Source organism: Pungitius pungitius, chromosome 16, assembly GCF_949316345.1.
Source record: "Pungitius pungitius chromosome 16, fPunPun2.1, whole genome shotgun sequence".
Lineage (NCBI taxonomy): Eukaryota > Metazoa > Chordata > Actinopteri > Perciformes > Gasterosteidae > Pungitius > Pungitius pungitius.
The window spans coordinates 11,616,601-11,636,255 of NC_084915.1; the positions used below are offsets into that span (position 1 = coordinate 11,616,601).

General features: G+C 45.7%; 2 protein-coding genes across 2 annotated transcripts; one reads left to right on the forward strand and one right to left on the reverse strand.

Moving 5' to 3' along the window:
- Positions 1 to 100: 100 nt before the first annotated feature.
- Positions 101 to 4,784, forward strand: mis18a (MIS18 kinetochore protein A). Its single transcript, XM_062558221.1, has 5 exons — positions 101 to 452; positions 684 to 750; positions 1,454 to 1,576; positions 2,155 to 2,257; positions 4,023 to 4,784. The coding sequence occupies exons 1-5, from the start codon at positions 227 to 229 to the stop codon at positions 4,095 to 4,097; spliced, it is 594 nt and encodes a 197-aa protein (XP_062414205.1). The 5' UTR covers positions 101 to 226; the 3' UTR covers positions 4,098 to 4,784.
- Positions 4,785 to 9,170: 4,386 nt separating this feature from the next.
- Positions 9,171 to 18,569, reverse strand: hunk (hormonally up-regulated Neu-associated kinase). Its single transcript, XM_037468200.2, has 9 exons — positions 17,869 to 18,569; positions 15,071 to 15,363; positions 14,674 to 14,729; positions 14,115 to 14,250; positions 13,861 to 13,988; positions 12,923 to 13,049; positions 12,619 to 12,787; positions 12,226 to 12,388; positions 9,171 to 11,424 (listed from the first exon to the last, which is right to left on the reverse strand). The coding sequence occupies exons 1-9, from the start codon at positions 18,106 to 18,108 to the stop codon at positions 10,670 to 10,672; spliced, it is 2,067 nt and encodes a 688-aa protein (XP_037324097.2). The 5' UTR covers positions 18,109 to 18,569; the 3' UTR covers positions 9,171 to 10,669.
- Between the last annotated feature and the right edge of the window lie 1,086 nt (positions 18,570 to 19,655).

Genomic DNA, 19,655 nt, shown 5'->3' on the forward strand with positions numbered 1-19,655 from the left:
ATGGCCACGATGAAACGGGATTTGCTCGTCTTTGACCTAAAGAGGAAAAACAAGAAGCTTCGGGGTTCTTTCCTTCTCTTTTTTTCCTTTAACAGACAAAACAGGAAGTACAAAGAACTCATCTCGCGTCCTCTAGCTACCTCAGTGATCTTTGCTTCAACCCGTCAACAACCCGCGGAAGTTCAAATCAGCTTGTTTGGGAAAAACCTGGTGAAACTAACAAAAAATGGCGGCGAGAGAAAGCAAGTTAAAACAGCGAAAGGAAATTATCCACACCACGTTTGAGTCCAGCACAGACTCCACTGCGGTCGAAGAAAAGTTTTTTGGGCAAGCAGAGGAGGACGAGGACGACGGGCCCGTAGTCTTCATCTGCGGGAAGTGCAAGTTGCCTGTCGGGGATTCGATGTCGTGGGATGGAAGCGAAGACGGTCAAAACCAAATAAGATTGAAAAGTGGGTAACGTTAGCTCGTCCGCTGTCTTCCCCCAGCCATTTCCGAATGATGTAGTGTTCATGCTTTTGTACATTTGTGCTAACTTAACTGTTAGTTGTATTCGTCAACTTTGAGCCTGCTGACGTCAAGTTGGTAAAAGGCAGACCGAATGATGCATTCAAATGCAGTTGCAAAGGCCCGGAATTTGGAATTTCTTCTTTCTCTTTTTCCCCCCGCTGTTTTAATTGTAGGGGTCACTGACAACGTCGTGGTTGGAAAAGACACACGCCTGCACGACGCGAGTAAACGATCTCTCTGGTAAGAGTGTGTTGCGTGATGACGTCATTGCATGACGTATTTCACAATATTACTTTGTATTTTTGTACTGCTTTAAACGTTACTCCGTCCCTTTTGCATGATAAAACGTTAAATAAGATGCATTTGGACCATTCTACTCAGTGAGAAGTATCAGTGCAACCCTTTTTTTGTACAAATACTCCGTTCCATTATGCTGCAGGAAATCTGCTGTCAGAGTTTACGCTATTGTATATTATTAGTCAAGTAAACAACATTTTACAGTATCACATGGAAAGGTCTCATTAAACATTTACGTTTTGTGTGTGAACTCTTGATCTGCCATAAGCTATACCCTTAACACCTGAATAATTGTACTTTAGTTCTATTTCAGTCTCTAGGCCTTCAGGTAACCGAAGGACAACCCTCCATTTTGTTAATCCTGATTTTGTTCTCCATTCAATACTTTTATTTAAAACCTAAAAAAAATGAGTAAATCAAAATGATCTATGATACACTATGTACACAGATTTGGAGTCTGGTACAAAAGACCCATTGCTGTTACCTTTCTCTAACCACAGCACTCCCCAACCAAACATTTTAAAATTATGTGATACGTTATTATTTTTTGTAATACATTTACAAACAACCCTCTGCCGTTTTATAGTTTATATATGCGTACTTGTCAGATTAAAACTGTCCTCCTGTGTTTTCTTTCCCTCTGCAGTCTGATCGTGGATCTGTTCTGTCGAGGCTGCCACTCAGTGCTTGGAATGGTTTTCGCATCAACGCCTAAGAACCTCGACTACAAGAGGTTTACATTCTGTTTCAACGTGGCAGATCTTGACAGGTACGTAGACCTATCAGGAGGGACGTTTGGAGTCAAGTCGGCTTATTTTGAGGGGGATTTTTATCATTCAACGTGTGTTGAATCAAAACATGACCGTGCAAATGCTGTTCACCAATTTATTTCACATTATCCAAGAAGATGGTCTTGACTCAAATTGAGGCCTTATTTTCTGTGTAGGAACATGAGTATCTGTTTTGTCTTGACTCAAAAACATGGCCCCTTGTTTTTAAAGTGTATTTTGTTCAGTGCTTGTGTCACATCAGCCACTGAACCGACCTGCAGTTAAAAGCCTGGCCTGTTTTGATTTTGTGTGTCTTTTTAAATGCCAAGTTATAATAAAGATATGTTTTGAGTTGCATTCCGAAATACAATAAAACACTATTTTGTAAAATTAGCAGCCTCATACTATTCAAAAAGGATCCCTCCCACAAAAACTTTACAAACGACAACTTTACGGGGCTACTTATTACGGTTGGAATGATGTGATGGCATTTAATTTGTTATACAGGTTTTATTGTTGCTTTTCCCACTCGTACCTGCACTTAGCATCCCAATATTCCTCTATGTCTAATATTCAGCTATGTGCTCGGCTCTGCGAGCCAGATGTTGGCAGCAGAGGGCCCCAAAGAGCAGCCGGTCACACTGGAGTACAGAGGCATCGTGGAACAACAGCTAACAGAGGTAAATTACTGCTGCTGCTTGTCTTTGTCTCATTTCTCAGTTATTTTATTGCTGTGAGATCAAATGTTTCATCCACTGAGCAGACTGTCTGCTCTGATGCTCAGTGCAATGTGTAACCAGAACTATTTCCCACAACACAGGTCATGATTAGTCCTTTAAAAAGGTTTTTTTTTTTTTAGCTGCAGAGCTGACCTGCATGTTGCCAGTTATGAGTCACAATGGACAGAGCTCTCGCGTCTATTTTCAGCTTCTCTCTCTCTCGTTGATTATGAATGCACAGGTTGCACTAATGATGACATCAGCTCTGTTCTGGGAAGCCCAGGCTCCTCTGATGGGCAGACGTTTGTGTCAGACATTACCTCATCCCACCGTGTCTTCCCTTGCAATAAGAATTATACTTCACACCATTTTAGATTAAGTTCAAATAAAGAAGCATATTTTCAGTATGTTTGAGTCCAAATATCCAAATCTATTTATTTAACATTTTCTATATTGTTCAACTTTTAATTCTCTTTTTTTGATATTTCACCCTTTTGTATAATTATCATTATGAAATGTAGAAGGCACTCTTATCGTTGGTATAATGTTGCACTTGCCGAAGTTATTCCTGATGTCCTTTGTCTGAGAAAATATCCCGGAGCCTCAGAAAGGCCGCTAGGTAGCGCCAGTGTGCAGCAGCACCCCCTCTCCCTCCCACCCTCTTGGAGCGAGGACAATAGATGCGATGGAAAGCATGTTGAGGAATCTTTGTCAGAGGAAAAACATGTTTTGATCATGAAAGGTCTGTGCGTGGTATTTTGTTTACTCGCCAGTGGTCTCTGGATTTCCTTTAGAACAATACGGACTATAGACAAAAAATAACTTTGCATCTGAGCAACATGCAAAGTTACGTTTTTAAATAATTCAATCAAAGTCTTAAGTTCCTCTCACACAAAGAATCTCATGTCACTGATGTTATGTTGCTATAGTTTACCACTTAAATCCACCTTATCACCTGCTTAATCGCTATGTGAGGAAGCTGAAGATTAATCGAACGATGGTTACTCGCTGATTGCATCACAATCTGGTCGTTTCTAAGCCATTATTCCTCGTTAGCCATTGGCACATTGTAACAAGATCATAAAGGGCTTTGTCTAGGTCAAGAATTAAAATCGTGGATTTCTCAAATCATGTCCTCCAGCATTAATCATAATGGCTTTTACCCTGACAAGTCTCACTTTAATTTGATTCCATAAAGCGTTGTATTTTGATTTTGGGGTCCAGAGCTCTTTTGCCAGCAGTCAATTGTCTCGTCAAAATTTTAAGTAAAATACCCAATTCAATCATTTTTCGGGGGTCCACTAAAAGTTATTTTTTGGTACCTTGCTGAGTATTTCGAGTATGAAGGTAGCAACATATGAAGTAGTTAAAAATGGATGAAACAATAACCAGCCCTTTGTCCCTGCTGTACTGTAGCTGATGAGGCCGCCGTAGTTAATGTATTCTGTCGGTCTGTCTGGCAGACCCTTGTTTGGGTGCTTCCTCTTGTACACTTAGTGATCTGTCTCTTGCTGCCCCCACTTTCCCATTCATCTTAACTCCACCCCTCTTTCATCCCGCTGCGCCTTTAATTTCCCACCTGTCCGTTTTCTCCTTCATTTCTTCCCCGTCCTTGATATCCCACCTCTTCCATCTGCCCTCTTTCCTTCGTATCTCAAACATCTTCAACCTTTTCTCTTTTTTTTTTTTTCAACCCTCCCCATCTGTCCTGCCTCCTCAATCACAGATGAAAATGCTGGTCATATCCATGGCCCAGCGGCTGGAGGAGATCGGCGTTCAGAACGAATGCGATGTGGCGTGACCCCTACAGACGTCTGGGAGCGGGGCTTCGTCCAGGTGTCGGCGGTGACGTCTCGTCCCTCACCTTTTTCCTGCTCACAATTTAATCTAGACCACATTCCTCTGTAGTATGTTCTGTCCTAGCCTCACCTTGCAGACACACAGCCTCCACTCGGCTTGTTCCTGATCACCGGTGGTGAAACAAAGGCCGCCTGCAAACGTAATCAATCATGTTGTCAGTTGGGCTCGCGTGGCTCGCGGCACCATCTTTCCAGTGTGTCTCAGTGCACAGCGAGTGTACGCTGTGAGCAGAATGTTTATTTGTGCAGGTTTTCATCAGGCGGACTGCACACTCAGCACAATGCTGTATTGATCCGGCCCCACACACTTTCTCTTTGTTCCCTTCCTCAAGCGTGGAGGCTTGAGGGATTGCTGTCAATTAGCGTTTTATCATTTTCAACAATTTATCAGTGGTAATGACAAATGTGGTCTTTTAAAACTGGCTGCGTTTGAGTCTTGCATGTTATTGGCTTTTTTTCACTTGAGAATTGACTAAATAAATCTCAGATATTGGCCAAATCTTCTCAGAAACAGACATTTATTCGCTTTCCTTAATTTGTTAAATTTTCTCATTGTTGGTCTGTTTTACTGTTCATTGTTGTAAAGTTTTCTTTGGAACTTGTGTAATAAAGTATGGAAACGTCTTAAATGCTGACTCTGTAATTTCAAAGAGTACATTTTCAGTTTTTAAATTAAGGAATAAACCCAAATTAAATAACTTCAAACTGCCAGGATAATCCCATTAAATGGTTCTTTTTCTCTGCCTTTATGCTGTGAGATTGTCGGGATCAGTGGCTTATCTCGCTTCCTCTCTAATTAGAAGTATCTCTCTGGATTTAACAGTCGAACACCAAGTTTAAGGTGCTTTTTGGGGGTTCGGGGAAGGTGCCGATCGTGTTTACCGAGCTGACCCATAATGTGCCCAGCAACACTTTCTGCCGAGGCGGGAAAAGCGGCTCCACGCCGCACCGCCCTCCCTCCCTCACCCACGAGGTTTCATCAGCCCTCTCCGAACAACAACCGTCGCAGACGTCCAACCAGCACGCTGTATCCGAGGGCAGGTTGCGATGGCAACTGAGAACACGTGTTACGCGGAGTGCCTGTTGCCATCTCGTCATCGTGTGCACTGCCGGGGGAACAGCCAGCCAGCTCGCAGGCCGGCATGCCTGTCAACAGACGTTAAACCCCCCCCCCCCCCCCCCCTCCATGCTCAGACACATACAGGGGGGGCGCACAGTAACTCCCCCGCCCACCACACACACACACACACACACACCCCTCCCCACCCTAATTCCTGCGTGATGTTTTTCTCTTTGCTAACCCCACCCTTTGCCGAGCATCTTCCCCCCCTCCTCCTACAACCGCTGGTGTAAACAAGTCTAAACGACAACAAACAAGCCGGCGTGGCTTTTTGTTGTTTCTGGTGGGTGTTGTTCTCATCCGGTCCTCTCTCACGGGGGTGTCTGCGCATGCGCGCTGCGCGTAGACCGGACGACGCAATGCCGGTGGACCTTCCAGATGTGCGCGTTTAGGCCGGGTAAAAACGGACTTCTGCAGTTTGTTTGTGGCTCCATCGGGAGAAATAAAGCTCCGAAGCTTGTATTTGTGTTCGCCGTGAACTCGTCTAGCTTTAGTTGTGTGTGTGTCTGTGTGTGTGTGTGTGTGTGTATACACATATTTATAGCTGTTGTGTTGCTGGATGCATTGCACCGCTGAGTGCAATTATTGCACCGGGTTCACCCGTCAGGTACCAACCAATCGTTACCAACGTATAAAAACTCTCACAAACACACGCGCACACGTGCGTATGCTTCAAAACCCTACTACACACATTCTACATGCACTCGGGGACAAAGGATGAATAATGTAGAGGTAGCGTCTGGGTGGATGTCGCCTCCCCTCTTTCCCTCCTTTTCACCTTCCCGGAGCAATGAGGAAGCAATGTTGCCATGGAGGCAATGAAGCCCCAGCACGCTATCAGCCAATTACATCCATCCGTGAGTGAAACGCGGGACCAATGACTGCTCGAGCTGATGCTGCTGTTGCCACAGACACCGAGATCCTATTGGCTGAGCTCTGCTCTTTGATTGAATTTCTGATCTTGTTTTTGAGAGAGAGAAAAATATCTCAAGGAGTGCCACCTGTATGCCGACATATAAAATATGTTGGCTTTTTATCCATGAAATGATTATTTTGTGAGAGGTAAACAATTCCTGTTTAAAATACTTAAATCCAGGAGGTGTTATGAAGTGAGCAAGGAGGAAAAGTGGCTTTTCTATTTTTTCTGGCATGAGGTATAGTCATTAGGTATAGGTATTTGTGTCTTGTCTGAGAAGATGGGAAAACAACCATCATTTCAATAATGTCAATCTGAATCATTCCTTGGTTTGTTTATTTAATCCCAATTTTCTGCCGTCCCACCATTTCATTTGGATTTCCCCAGACAAAAGAATCGCTCCCATTATGTTATTTCATTGCTGGTTTAGAACCAACACCAGGTCTAACTCTTGATATCCCAAAAGCCCAGGTCTCACCATAGCCTTTTTTCCAAATGAAGCAAAACAACAATATAATGCTTAAAAATGACTTCATGTAGATACCATCCTCATGGATTTCATAGTGTATATTAAGTAGCCCCTGTTACATTAACTTCACTTTTTCTGTGTGTGGACCCAGGTGGACTTTGGACTTGGTCTTTCATGGTTACTTGACGTATGCTTCCCTAAAATCTCCTCTTGAGATCAAAAGTCATTAAGACAGTCTAGTCTCCATTCTGTCTTTGTGTCCCAAAATCCTTCCAATTGACGGGGTTATACCTTTAATCGTAATCTCCAGGAATCAGAGGGTGCAGGGTGACTTTTTTTTTATACTAACAGCACCTCCACTGGCGAAAGCATAAAATAAACCTCTGATAAGCCACGCGGCCTTCTCGTTTCATTAATCACCTTCATCTGTGTCTGTGGTCAGAACGGGGGTCAAGAGACGGACGGAGTATCCCAAATCCCCTCAGAGTGCTCAAAGCTTCCTACATCATTAGGAACATCTGCTTCATTAGGAACATCTCTCCCCATGCGCTCGTCTTTGTTTATACGCATGCGCCTCACTCTCTCCTCGCCCTCTGCGTGAGGGACGCAGCGCTGGTCCGAGGTCACGACCCCAGGATGCTCAGGTTGTGTGTGTGTGTGTGTGCGCTCGGGGTTGTTTAATCGTTTGTTTTCCCCAGACACAAAGGCTCGTCCTGTTGCCACTGACACCCTGGCGTGTGCGTGTGTGTGTGTGTGTGTGTGTGTGTGTGTGTGTGTGTGTGTGTGTGTGTGTGTGTGTGTGTGTGTGTGCGTGTGTGTGTGTGACGAGGAGTGGGCTGAAAACAGGATTAGTGTCATCAAGATCTAAGCCTGAACAGATCGGCAGAAATAAAGACTTGCGGAACAGTAAGTGGTTCAGTTTAGGCCTCGTTAAAAGCGGATTTGATTATTAAAACATCATTTTTGTTTTGTCAAAGACGGGTAATGAACAGCGATCATTTATCAGTGACACCACTCATGACTTTAATTATCTGTCATAACTTGGCAGGGTATTTTACATTCTTCCAGGGTGTGGCACATGTCTTTTGTTGTTTCACTCCCAACCCTTAAAATGTTTGGCTTCACAATACGGACAAGAGGCGATCAGTACCGTAAATAGTGAGGAGGAAATCATGCGTTGTGCATTTTTATCCGGCCGACCCACAGACATCTCTGAACCGATTCCCGGAGAAAGGAGACGTACAAACTGCTTTCTACTGGTAACAGGGATTCACAATATTAAAATTACCATAATGTGTTTATGATGAAGCACATCAAGTTATTGGCGGCCCCTGGTGTGACGTTGGAGTGTGGGGGGGTTGTTTATCACAGACCTGGCATTCTAGTTCTGTTTACACAGAGATTAACGCAGAAATAATCTGTGTGTCAAGGAAAATTTGATCTCATCAGTTTGGATTTCTACCAATAGGGCTTCCTGAGATTAAACTTTGATAAACAACCTGCTTCGGCAATCACAACACTCCAAAAGACAACAGTGGCACCAACGTTTTCTTACTCTTCTTTTTCCTCATCATTTATTTACATTTTCCATCACTATTTTAAGAACATTCTTCACTCACATTATAGTTATTTTCCCCATTCTTTTAGTTTTTGGGGTGATACATAGCATCAAAAGCAGTGCGTCTTCATTCGAGCATTTTGTTACACACACATTTTCTCCTCCATGGCTGTAAAATGTGCCTCCCTGCAGCGAAATGTCTCATAAAACATGATCTACAGAAGTCCCAAGAGGTGTTTCTCTCTGGAAAGTGCTCCATAATGTCAGCAGGTACTATCACGCATGTGTGTGTGTGTGTGTGTGTGCACAGCATGTGCGTACCTAAACAAACACAGGTCACTCCATAGCAGCAGTGCAGCACCGCAGGTATGTGACCTGCGCTTGTCGTGCACGCCGCCCTTTCGCCCGTTGGCTGTGGTTAAGCCGTGTGCTCGTGGCCGGGCCCTCTGCGGGATTTGGACTCACTGTCTGCCTGTTGTTGGTAAACAAAAGGCTCCGGCTCTAATGCATTTGGGAGCCACTCTTGCCCCTCGGTTTTCATCAGCTTAGCCCCGCCGGTTTTAATCGGACAGGCCGGTTTATGTCGTCCTGTGCTCGTGTTTGTCTCAGAGATTTGAGGATCCCCCCTCCTTTGTCTCTCGTTAGGCCAGTGTCGCCCAAAAAGGTTTACGATGGGGGGTTGGGAGAGGGGGTCCACAGCTGAGTAGATTAATGTCTGCAGTGTGTGTGAGTGAAGAGGGAGGGGTCGTGTGTCTCTATCAGTGCTCAAGACCCTTCAGCTGTTCTGAGGGTGTTTTTTTTGTAACCCACCACAAGTGCCCCGTGGGAAAAGTGTATGGTATGTGAGACAAATGGCACGATGCGGTAGTAAAGTGCTCCTTGGCCCCGGGGCTCCATTTTAAAGTGTACATAAATAATTGTGGAATGACTTGATCATAGCAATTGAAATGCATTTATTCAATGTATATTTTTGAGCTATTCAAAAAAGTATATATTGGCATGTGTGCACAGAATCCAGACAGAAAGCAGGTGCATTTGAAAGACCAGACAGACACATAATGGGTTCAGTATAAATATTTAAAATAGTTTATACAGCATAGAAATCTCTTGACACTTAAACAAAACCATCCATTAGAAAATCTTACAAAAGATCCCCCCCCCCCGCCCACAGCAACTCAAGTCTGTATCTCAGTATCAACAAGAAAAAAAGGTACAAAGGAGTGATTTCAAATGTCGACAGTAGAGTTTGACTCGTGAAATATTGCATGCAACTTTTTCATTAGGACAGGAAGAGATTCTGCAGCGTCTTAACACTAAGAAGCCTCGCGTTTCCGTGGAAATTTTCTTCTTTGAACATTTATTTTTCTCTCTGAAGTCCGATAAACATTTTACAATCCATTCGAATAGAACGGAAGAAGTGACAGAAAGCAGAGAACTCGGGTTATTTACAAGCACGGTTCTTAAATCACTCTCATCGAGCTCTTGGCAAATTCTTGTCATTGCAGTTAACACTTACGACTATTGCACACTACAGCATTAAGACAAAGGAAGTGAATTATTTTCATGGATGTTACGTGATCCTCCCACCTTGCCTTTTGCGAGGTTCATAAGTTTCATAAGGCTTCTGATGCTCTTTTTTTCTTTCATCCTTTCTTTCTATCAAAACTGCCTTTGAACAGGCTGGGAGGAAGTCCAAACTGAGGTCTTTAAAACATTCCTCCCTGGTTCGAGATGCAACTCTTGCACGTAAAAAGCTACAACTGTTAATTATTATCGTTCATGTTCATGAGATTCATAAAAACGCTATAAAAAGTGAGAGCGTGACTCTTCTTGTGATACCTTGAAAACTGACGGCACTAAACGCTGAAAAATCTACGCAACCGCGTCACCATCTGCTGCACCTAAATGCTTACTCGTCTCAACGATGCAGTGAGGTAAAAGATGTCGAACACCGTTGTTACTACAGGTTTTGGTTTGGAATAATAGTGCATTGATACAGTGCCAGCGGGCTAGAAGTCAGCAGGTATCTCAGAGAGTGTTTTTTTACAGAGACAAGACATTTATACACTTATACATTTAATCAGGGTTAGGGTAAGAGTTGGGATCTGTTAGCTGGTGGGAATCAGTCTGCGCCTCAGTAAGTAACCAGTTACAGCAATATTACATCAGAGAATACCTCTTAACTCAGTTTATAATACAGTGTTTTGTGTGTATGTGCATTACATAGCCACTCTGTCTCTAGGCCACAGCGAGGTTAAGTCATTGCTCAGGGATTTCAAATCTCATCTTCTCAGGGTCACCGCTTTTATTAAATGATCGGGTCGGTCTCTAAAAAGTGGCTCAGTCGCAACAAAGGAAACGTTCAAAAGGCCGCTCTGGAAGACCTCTTCAACTTAAACAAAATGTTGAGTGGGGCCTTGAGTTCTTTCTTCTTTGCCCACCGTGTGTCGCTCAGCAGAGGGTCTTGAGTGCGCCGGAAGCACAGAGGAGAGTTTGCATGGGGTAGGGCGGCGGGGACACCACCTCCTCCAGCACCTGTTCCGGCCGGAAGGAGAACGGCTGCAGCTGGACCTTCTTCTTCAGGAGCTGCCCGATTCCCATCGACGGGAACTTGCCGCGGTGCGTCGGGCTGTCGGGGTCGCCGCCGCTGCCGCCGCTGCCGGAGGGTGGACTGAAAGCCGAGGTGGGGTTGAGGGCGCTGAAGGCCGACTTCGGGGGGCTGAAAGCCGAGCTGCCGGGGGGGCTCCCTATCGTGCTGGGAGGGCTCCCGCTGGTGTCGGAGGAACCGCCCCAATCCGACGAAACGCTCTTCTTGGGCTGTGGGTTGACAATGAGCACGGGGGGACTGGGGATTGTGGCCTTCTTAAGGTACGAAGAGTCCGGCTGGAAGGCGGAGACGTGGCGCGGCGGCGACAGGGTGCCGTTGGTCAGCTTGTACCACGGCGAGGCGGGGGACTCTTCAATCTGCTCAGCTTTGGAGAGGGAGCCGAAGGAGTGCATGCCGATGGGCGACGGCGCCGGCGGCGCCGGCATGTTGTGCTCGGGGCTCGTGTTGACTTGGGGGAGGGTGGCCAAGCGCCTCCGTTGCTTCGGGGTGTTGGAAAACAGAGGTTGAATCTCTAGGTATTCCATGGAAGAGGAGGCGACGGTGCCGGGCGGCGCCAGAGGGGAGTTCCGATGGCCCCCAGTTATGGCCCTCAAAAGTCCTGGAAAGAGGAGACGCGCGTCGTTAGACAAATACAACACGTTCAAAATGTAAACTTAACTTGTTCAGCCCGCTGCACGCACAAGTGTGAATATTTTTGGGCTCAGTGGCCTGCACATATACATTCTACATGTCAAGTCTGTGAGGACATGTCCATCACCTGAGGGCATAACAAGGAGGCGTAAAGCAAGGTAAAGAAAGGTACATTCTGTACTGATTCCACCCTTGTGGAGGACCGCCCGTCTTGAAGATTCTGGGTCCGATGCGAACAGCCTACGGGCTTTCTCTTGAGCGCTTCCATGCAAATGAGAAGAGGCCCTTGCTGTAACTTGGCTGCATGCCAGACCCCACCTAGCTAACAATCTCTGTCTTACATGTTTTCATTTGGTACGGCTGCTGTGTTGCTGAGATGAAAATTCTGTTTAGGATGAAATGGACAAATGAATTCTGTACTGTGCTCTGTCAGTCGTTTCATCTGCCTGCCATAAAGTGTTTGTGTGTTCTCTCCACGATAAACGGGCAACTTTTGCCGGATGTTTACTCTCAGATGGATGGATAAATGGATGGATAGTTGGACGGATGGATAGACAAACAGTGGATGGATGGATGGATGGATGGGTGGCTCGGATGGTTGTATCGATGGAAGTAGGAGTGGATGGATGACTGGGTAACTATGAGTATCAGTGAAGAACAACCTACCCTGTATGGATAAAGGTAAATAAAGTAGATAGAATAAATAAAGGGGTACTTTCTTCTTTTTTTTTTTACAAATCTGCCCAATCTGCATCATGTGATCCCTCACCTGTTTTGTGTTTCTTCTCCTTGCTGGGCCCCTTGGCCACAGCCAGGTAGACGGGGGTCTGCTTCGGGGGGATGGTGAGCTTGTCGACGTGCTTCCTCCACTGGGTCTGGAAGTATTCGCTTTTCTGCTTTTCTCCTTTCTTTTTTTCTTGGAACTGCATCTCCTAAACAGACACACAGCACATTACGACGGCGCTCAGCACTGGACGCAAACCTGTTGTGCGACCTCGTTCAACACCTCGCGGTTCTTGGCGTCTTTTAAAACAGAAACTGAATCCAGCCGTAATCAAGAAACAATTTTAGGTAGAGTGTGTTTTGTGCCAGGGTTTGGATAGTTTCCTTATTACGATTATCAACAGGAACAAAGCACAAGTGCTGGCAGGGATGGCCTCACCCTGTACTCTTTGGAGAGTCTCTTCATTTTCTTGTTGAGAAGGAAGTAGACGGCCAGAGTGTGGCAGGCGCGGTTGGTGAGGACGGCGCTCAGCACCTCGCTGTGCTTGTAGCTCATCTTCTCCGTCATGTGCAGCAACACCGTGTGGTTTATTTCCTCGATGTGAATCCTGGGAACGCAGAGCGAGAAAATTGGCGCCTTGAAATCAAATCCTTCAAAAAGGGATTTCTGAGAAAAGTCAAAAAAAAAAACGAATAGAGAATGTCGAGAACGATTTGAAGCTTTAGATTGTGTGTGAGTCTACCTGTTGAGGTACGGGGCCCCTGTGTTCTTGTTGGCCAGCTGCAGCCAGGAATCCGCCATGACTTGATGGATATTGGGACGCTTGTTGGGATCTGGCTCAAGAAGCTTCTTCAGGAGACAGATAGCAGCTGAGGAAGAGAAATAGAATATACATAAGCGATGCATTCAACTAGTTTACTGAAAGGTGTTTTGACATTTCTCATTTTTTTTTCATGTAACCTCTCTCTAGGTATATGCATCACTACGAAGCTGAACAACAGACTGTTTTCAATGACAAGTCTCATAACCCTTTCGTCCTGTCCTACCCACCAACAAAAGTAGCCTTCACTCGTGCCATCAGCTTTCATTCTGTTCCAACATAAGACGGATGAGATGACTGGTTCATGTCATTGGCTTGATTAATAGTTCCTTACATAACCGGGTTAAGCAATCCCTCACTGGTATTTGAGAGGGACAAAAGCAGCTGCAATACGAGTACACCCTGCGTTCCCTCGTAAAATCACACTCAATTTTATAGAATTCTGTACAATACTTTTCTTTACTTGATAAAACTGCCTTCTCAGGATTACTGACAAATACTCTATACTCTACTATTGAAAATATTATCAATGTATATTTCTTTTATGCAGTGTCAGCGACTTAACAAGAAAGGTGGGTAAAAGCCGTTGCCTTGCACAATTTCTAGTTCATTATCTTCTCTTGCTTCTCTTTGCAGAAACCTAACCATCAACATTCTCTCTCTTACGTGCAGTCATAACCTGAAATTACACGCCGTATACATTCCAACTCCACACTGGTGTCAGCTTAGTGTCAGGGATGAAAGCGATTTGCAAGTATCCGTCAACGTATCCCTCTAATGGTAATGTATATTGTTTTTTTCCCCCCACCATGGTCAGTCCTGAATTAATCACACATGTGTTGAGTGCGCTCGGTGTCTACCTGTGGAGAGGGAGGGAGGCAGAGGGTTCATCTCCTTGTCCACCATCTTCTGGTGGAGGGCTCGGAGACTGAAGGGCTCCACGGTGAACGGAAGGGTCCCAGTCAACATCGCGTACATGTTGACGCCGCTGGAAGATCAGAGACACACACTCTTTAGCTTGAAGGGAAATCCTCAAATATACGTATTTAAACAAGTAGAACTTTGGTAGAAACTGACTTTTTGGAAAAATAATAATAAAGGGGTGTGCACTCACATGGACCAGACATCCACCTTTGGCCCGTACTTCTTCCTGGAGAGCAGCTCCGGGGCGGCGTAGGCGGGACTTCCACACTGGGTGCTGAACGGATCCGAGTATCCTAAGATGCCTGCGCAGTTACTGAGGCCAAAATCTGAAAGGGACAAAGGTGGGTTGAGTGTTTCACTTCTGGGTTTATTACACTCGTTGAACAAATTGCCCCATCACAGCGTTACATACACATACAGAATAGCACATTAGCACTAGAGAGCTTGTAAACGGTTTAACAGGATATGTAATTGCTCTTTGCTCTTCACCACATGTCGGACACTGTGACTCACTCCCACAGAGAAAACATTTATATTTATATTTATATTACTGTAGAAATGGAGAAAATTCCTTCTTTTGTTATTTATTTCTTGATTAGAATTCTTGTCCTCTGAAGTGGGACATTTTGTATTTAAATCAATTGAATTTCGACACGGTCATTCCCAGGAAATTTGAAGTGAAACAACGTTGCACTAAACAAGAACAATAAAAAAAAAATACACTGCAAATATAAGAGCTCTTGAGTTACCTATGAGCTTGATGTTGTCCTGCTCATCCAACAGGAGGTTTTCAATCTTCAGATCCCTGTGAGACAAAGAGTGTCTGTGTTTACATATGATTACTCATCATAGTCACACAATGCACAAGCGGGAGAGGTCCCTGCCCCCCCCCCAATCTGGGTCACGCTGGATGATTTCCAGGATCCATTGTTGTTTTGTCAGACCCCTCCACAGTCTCAGAAATCCTGTTAGACAGTAATCTCGATCACCATGATACGAATTTAGTTCCCAGGAAGGGCTTAGAAACGTAGATCTGTTTTCCTCCCTTAATCAAATCAAACATTTTATTGTGAGAAAATGTGGTCCGTATCAATTCTACTAACATTTGAGAGCCGTGTGTGGTCGTTGTCGTGTTTTTTCTCTTACCTGTGCACCACTCCCGCCCTGTGCAGGTGCTCCACGGCCAGCACCAGCTGCCGGATGTACTTCTGAGTCTCCCGCTCGTCCAGGCGCTTCTTGTCGTAGATGCTGTTCATGAGGTTCCCGCCGGGACACAGCTCCATCACCAGGTAGTAGCTGTTCTCCGTCTCCAGGATGTCCAGCAGCTGCGTGATGTTGGGGTGGCGGATCATCTGCTGGATGTGGCCCTCCCTCCGCAGGTTCTTGGTCACATACGAGTCCTTCTTGGCCTTCCGCTTGTCGATTACCTTCACCGCCACCTGGAGGGATCGAGGGAGGCCGTTGTGAATCGTACCCAAGAGAGGGCTAGTGCGAGGAGAGGTGTAACTAGTGCTCTAGTGTAACAGGTGACAAGCTGCTCGGCCTCCATTGCGGGGGGGTGTACAACTCAACGCTGACCTCTCCCTCGCAGCTGCTCCCAATGTGGGGCATCCCAGGCGCTATAGGGCCCCGAGGCTGAGGGGGGTGTGTGAGAGAATGTGTGAGTTGGAGCGGTTACTGAACCATCATAAAGTAGGGGAAAGGCAAATGATCTGCTGAAGAGGCCCCCAGGGCCAAATGGACAGTTGAAACTCCCCCATTTGCGTAAAAGACGTCGCTGAACACACACGAGACTCAACAGACTGAAGTGAGGAGATTTCCAAATGTTCTGTTAAAAAAAAACCGCAGGCAATCTTTTCGCCATGTTTCTCCACCCCGATGGTGTCACTGGAGGATAAACTTGCAGTCTCCCCATAAAATCCAAAGAACATGTCCTTTATGACAGAGTAAATTACATTTAATAACATACCCATCCACTCTATTTCATCCTCTGCCCCGTTTATCCTTGTGTGCTGTCTAGACTGAGGTCAAGAGCATGGCTATCACACACGGCAAATCATCTCAAGGAGAGCCCACCGACATGGAAAGGCGAATCACCGTATCCATTAACGCAACGGTGAAGGACAAAGTGGCCGTTTGTCTGGGTGTGTCGTCTCTTTCCCCTGTCCTTCAGCTTGTCTTTATTTTTTATTATTTCCTCCTTTCATCTAATGATAATTGATTCATCGAGGAAAAGCTTGTTTTAATTTTTTTACAGCAGCTAATTAAACCGTGTGTGTGTGTGTGTGTGTTGTCACAATACGGTTATAGATGGCCCGTGTTTACGCCGGGCAGCGTGGAAAGGAGAAGGGCTGTAGGGTGTACGGGGGGGTGGGGCACTGTATTTACAGTAGGCTATAGTCTATATGTAGAGAGGGGTGTGGAAGGGGGGGGGGGGGTTGGGGATATAGAGGGGGAGGGGTGTGCCCAGCCAGGGGGCTTCTTGGGGATTCAGTTGTTTATCAGGCGCCCCTCAGACAGAAAGGAGGGAGCGGGGACTGGGGCTGGGGGGGAAGGGGAAGGGGGGGGGGTTACCGAGGGGAAAGTGGGTTACAGACATCAAAAACACATGCATGTGACCTCCCAGGCCCCCCTGCCCATGACAGCACCATCTCTCACCTCTCCTTACTTTCATACACACACATACACACGGTCTCTCATCCCCTCAAACGGACTTTCTAGTGATGCTAAAAAAAGGATCTGGGACTCCTCCTGTACTGTATTTCCCTTCACCCTCCACTATCCTTTTGCTTGAATAAACTCACTGCCCTCCGCGCCCTCCCAGCGCCTGTTGGGGCCTGAATGAGAGAGCGAGAGTGTAAATAGAGGGAGAGCATGTGCTGTGCTGTGTGATTGCCAGCGTTTGCATCATCCTCAACAAAGAGCGTGAGGTAAGGGAAGAGGAGAGGAGCGCTTTCTTTACTCCTCACAGAAACAGCATCGGATGAGCTAATATTTAATGTGCTTTAATAGGCTAAACATGAATATCAGTGGGACATATTCTTTTGTACACACTTACAAAAATATCTTGGTCTTCATTAAGGGCCAATTGAGGAAAAGCGGGTTCTTGTTTTTTCAAAATGTAAATGTCCTGGCTGCCCCTCAAAAACAGCCTTGAGAGACAAAGGCAACCAGTGGCCAATGGTGGCCCATATCAAAGCCCTGTGCTGGCGGAATCGTAATGAGAATGAGGCCCATTTATCAAAAACATGATATAATATGCAAGTAGCAGCCCTACGCTCTCATAGGCCGAACAATTCCCCCCCGCGCCCCTATCACAGGCCTGCGCTTGCCCAGCGGTGAGATCACCAGCAGCAGCAAGACAAAGAAGAGGTTCAGAAAAACACCCAGTTACCCCAGTTACACACACACACACACACACACACACACACACACACACACACACACACACACACACACACACACACACAATAAATGTTGTCACTGGCCAGAAAACAAGCCATGCTGTTTTGTGTGTGTGTGGCCGAGGTTCAACACCCGGTGGTGCCTGATGGGCTTATCATGAAAGCCTTCCAGGGCTCATCACTTTCTCTGAGAAAGCTGAGAAGTGGTTCCGGGACTAAAAGATACTAAAGCACCATGCATGACTAAACTGTCAGTTCTAACAGGTTAACAGTTTGGCTTGGCGCACATGCATGAGCTGAGTGATAAAACATTCAGGTATTGCATTTCTAAAAAGAAAAGAAAAAATGTTTATCAAAAGTTTTTTTTTTTTTTTTTAGTGCAAGCAATCCCATGGAATAAATGAACTTCAGTGGTGATGGCAGGCGACAGGGTCACATGTTGCTTTGAAATAAAGACAAATATATAAGAATTAAAAAAAACAAAAACATATCACACACAACACATTGAAAACCCTGCTGCAAAGCTCCCCTCAGTCTTACCTTCTCCCCGGTCATCGCGTGGAGACCTTCTCTAACTTTGGCGAACGATCCTTCTCCCAGCTTCCTCCCGATCAGATAGTTCCCGACCCGTTTGGTGTGGTAAAAGTTCTTGAGGATGTCCGCCGCCGGGCTGTACATCGAAGCCGGGAGCACGCCTTCATTCCCGGCACTGTTTGGGGTTTTACCCTCATATAACCCGTGGCTGTTGTCTACCACCATGTCGGTGTCTGCAACTGGCATCACAGCACCCCTTGTCCAGGGGTCCGTTTTTAACGCGGACGGGGTGGGTGGGGGAGTTTTACGCAGCTCGTCCGTCTCCAACCTTGAAGACGGGGTATTAAATGCTTAACGTGCCTGCGTCTTGCCCTTAATGACGAATTAAGGGAACCGCCGCTCGCGCCACCTGTGCGGGCCAAAAAAGCATCCAAGTGCGCGCGCTCAGCAGATTCCGATGACGAGTCCCGGTTGGCGTCTCAGCGCAGATTAAAACCACACTAGAAAAAAGTGTCGCACTCAATCAGAGGAAGTTGTAAACTGACGCAACCTGTCTTCATACTTGTGAAGTTTTTTTTTTTCTTATTCTAAAGCTCGGGCTGTCACACCGCGCGCCTGCTCCACACGTGAACGTCTCGTGAACAGTCTGCGTGGAGGCAGCGTGTTGTTCAGTTTGAACTGACTTTAGCGGTCATATGGGTGGGCGTTTCTCAGTGTGAGGGTGAAAAAAAAAACCAACACACTCAACCCTTCATTCGGTAGTCGTAGTAGAGGGTGTATTTCAATCCAATCAGCAAGGAGACGGGCGGAGCACATGTGAGAACAAGGGGGTACTGTGAGGAGGAGGAGGAGGAGGAGGGGGGGGGGGGATCCCGCATGGTGCGCTCACGCTGTAGACGGCTGTGAACAAAGACTATTTTATTTGTACATGCGCAACATGAATGCAACTATTTGGATATTTTATGTACTTCTCTCCACGTGTTTTTTGTCGTCATCGCTGTAACTGTAATGTTTTGTAATGTTAGAATTGTGCGTAAAGGATGGATTCGTTGACACCATGTGCTTTGCGCCACGCAGCCCTGTAAGCGCGTTATTATCCTGGCGTGAAGGTGCGCACGCTGCAGCAATGGTCAGTTTGAGGCATATTTTTGTTTTTCGTCCTGTACTTGTGTTCAGCTCAGGTTAATCCGACTTAATATGATGCTGTCATATGTTATCATACAGGGGAAAAACACATGACAGTATGACATCTGATTCAACAACTACTGTTTCATAATGTGAAACATATGTTTATTTCTGACTCTGTCAGGGAGGTGTTGATAAAACTGATGTTTTATATAAGCATCAGATGGCATTGTTAACACAGATGTGCTGTTTGGTTCACTCCTTGTTCCTAGAAGGAGTGAGAATAATACACCTGCAGTTTGACTGGCCTACTGGACCATGCTTTCGAGACACCAAACCAGACACTAAGGCCTGGAACCAAAAGTATGAGTATAGCACCATCTGTTGGAGTAATGCTTTAGTACTAGAACACAATCAGACCTAGTACTGATGCAATGAGTTATGCCTGCCTTGTTGCTGAGCCTTTACACTCTGCATTGTCTTTCATTCTTAATAATTATTATTTAGAGCATGAAGTTATTTAATCCTTGTAATTTAACAGTATCCTGTACAAGAAAGATACGATCCATGAAGGGGATCGGTTCAGACATGAAACACGTGGGTCCTGTGAAGGAATCAGTTAATCATTTGTAGATCGTTTTAAATTAAAAGTAGCCTCTTAGTGGAAG

What these genes read in the sequence shown, in the direction of transcription:
- hunk (XM_037468200.2), bottom strand. Translation starts at nt 18,108, where the DNA reads ATGCCAGTTGCAGACACCGACATGGTGGTAGACAACAGCCACGGGTTA. An exon ending in ACGCGATGACCGGGGAGAAG is followed by an intron (nt 15,364 to 17,868) that starts GTAAGACTGAGG and finishes CGATCCCTCCAG; the next exon opens with GTGGCGGTGAAGGTAATCGA. An exon ending in GCCTCCCTCCCTCTCCACAG is followed by an intron (nt 13,050 to 13,860) that starts GTAGACACCGAG and finishes TCTCTTCCTCAG; the next exon opens with CTGCTATCTGTCTCCTGAAG.
- mis18a (XM_062558221.1), top strand. Translation starts at nt 227, where the DNA reads ATGGCGGCGAGAGAAAGCAAGTTAAAACAGCGAAAGGAAATTATCCAC. An exon ending in GCGAGTAAACGATCTCTCTG is followed by an intron (nt 751 to 1,453) that starts GTAAGAGTGTGT and finishes TTCCCTCTGCAG; the next exon opens with TCTGATCGTGGATCTGTTCT. An exon ending in AACGTGGCAGATCTTGACAG is followed by an intron (nt 1,577 to 2,154) that starts GTACGTAGACCT and finishes TCTAATATTCAG; the next exon opens with CTATGTGCTCGGCTCTGCGA.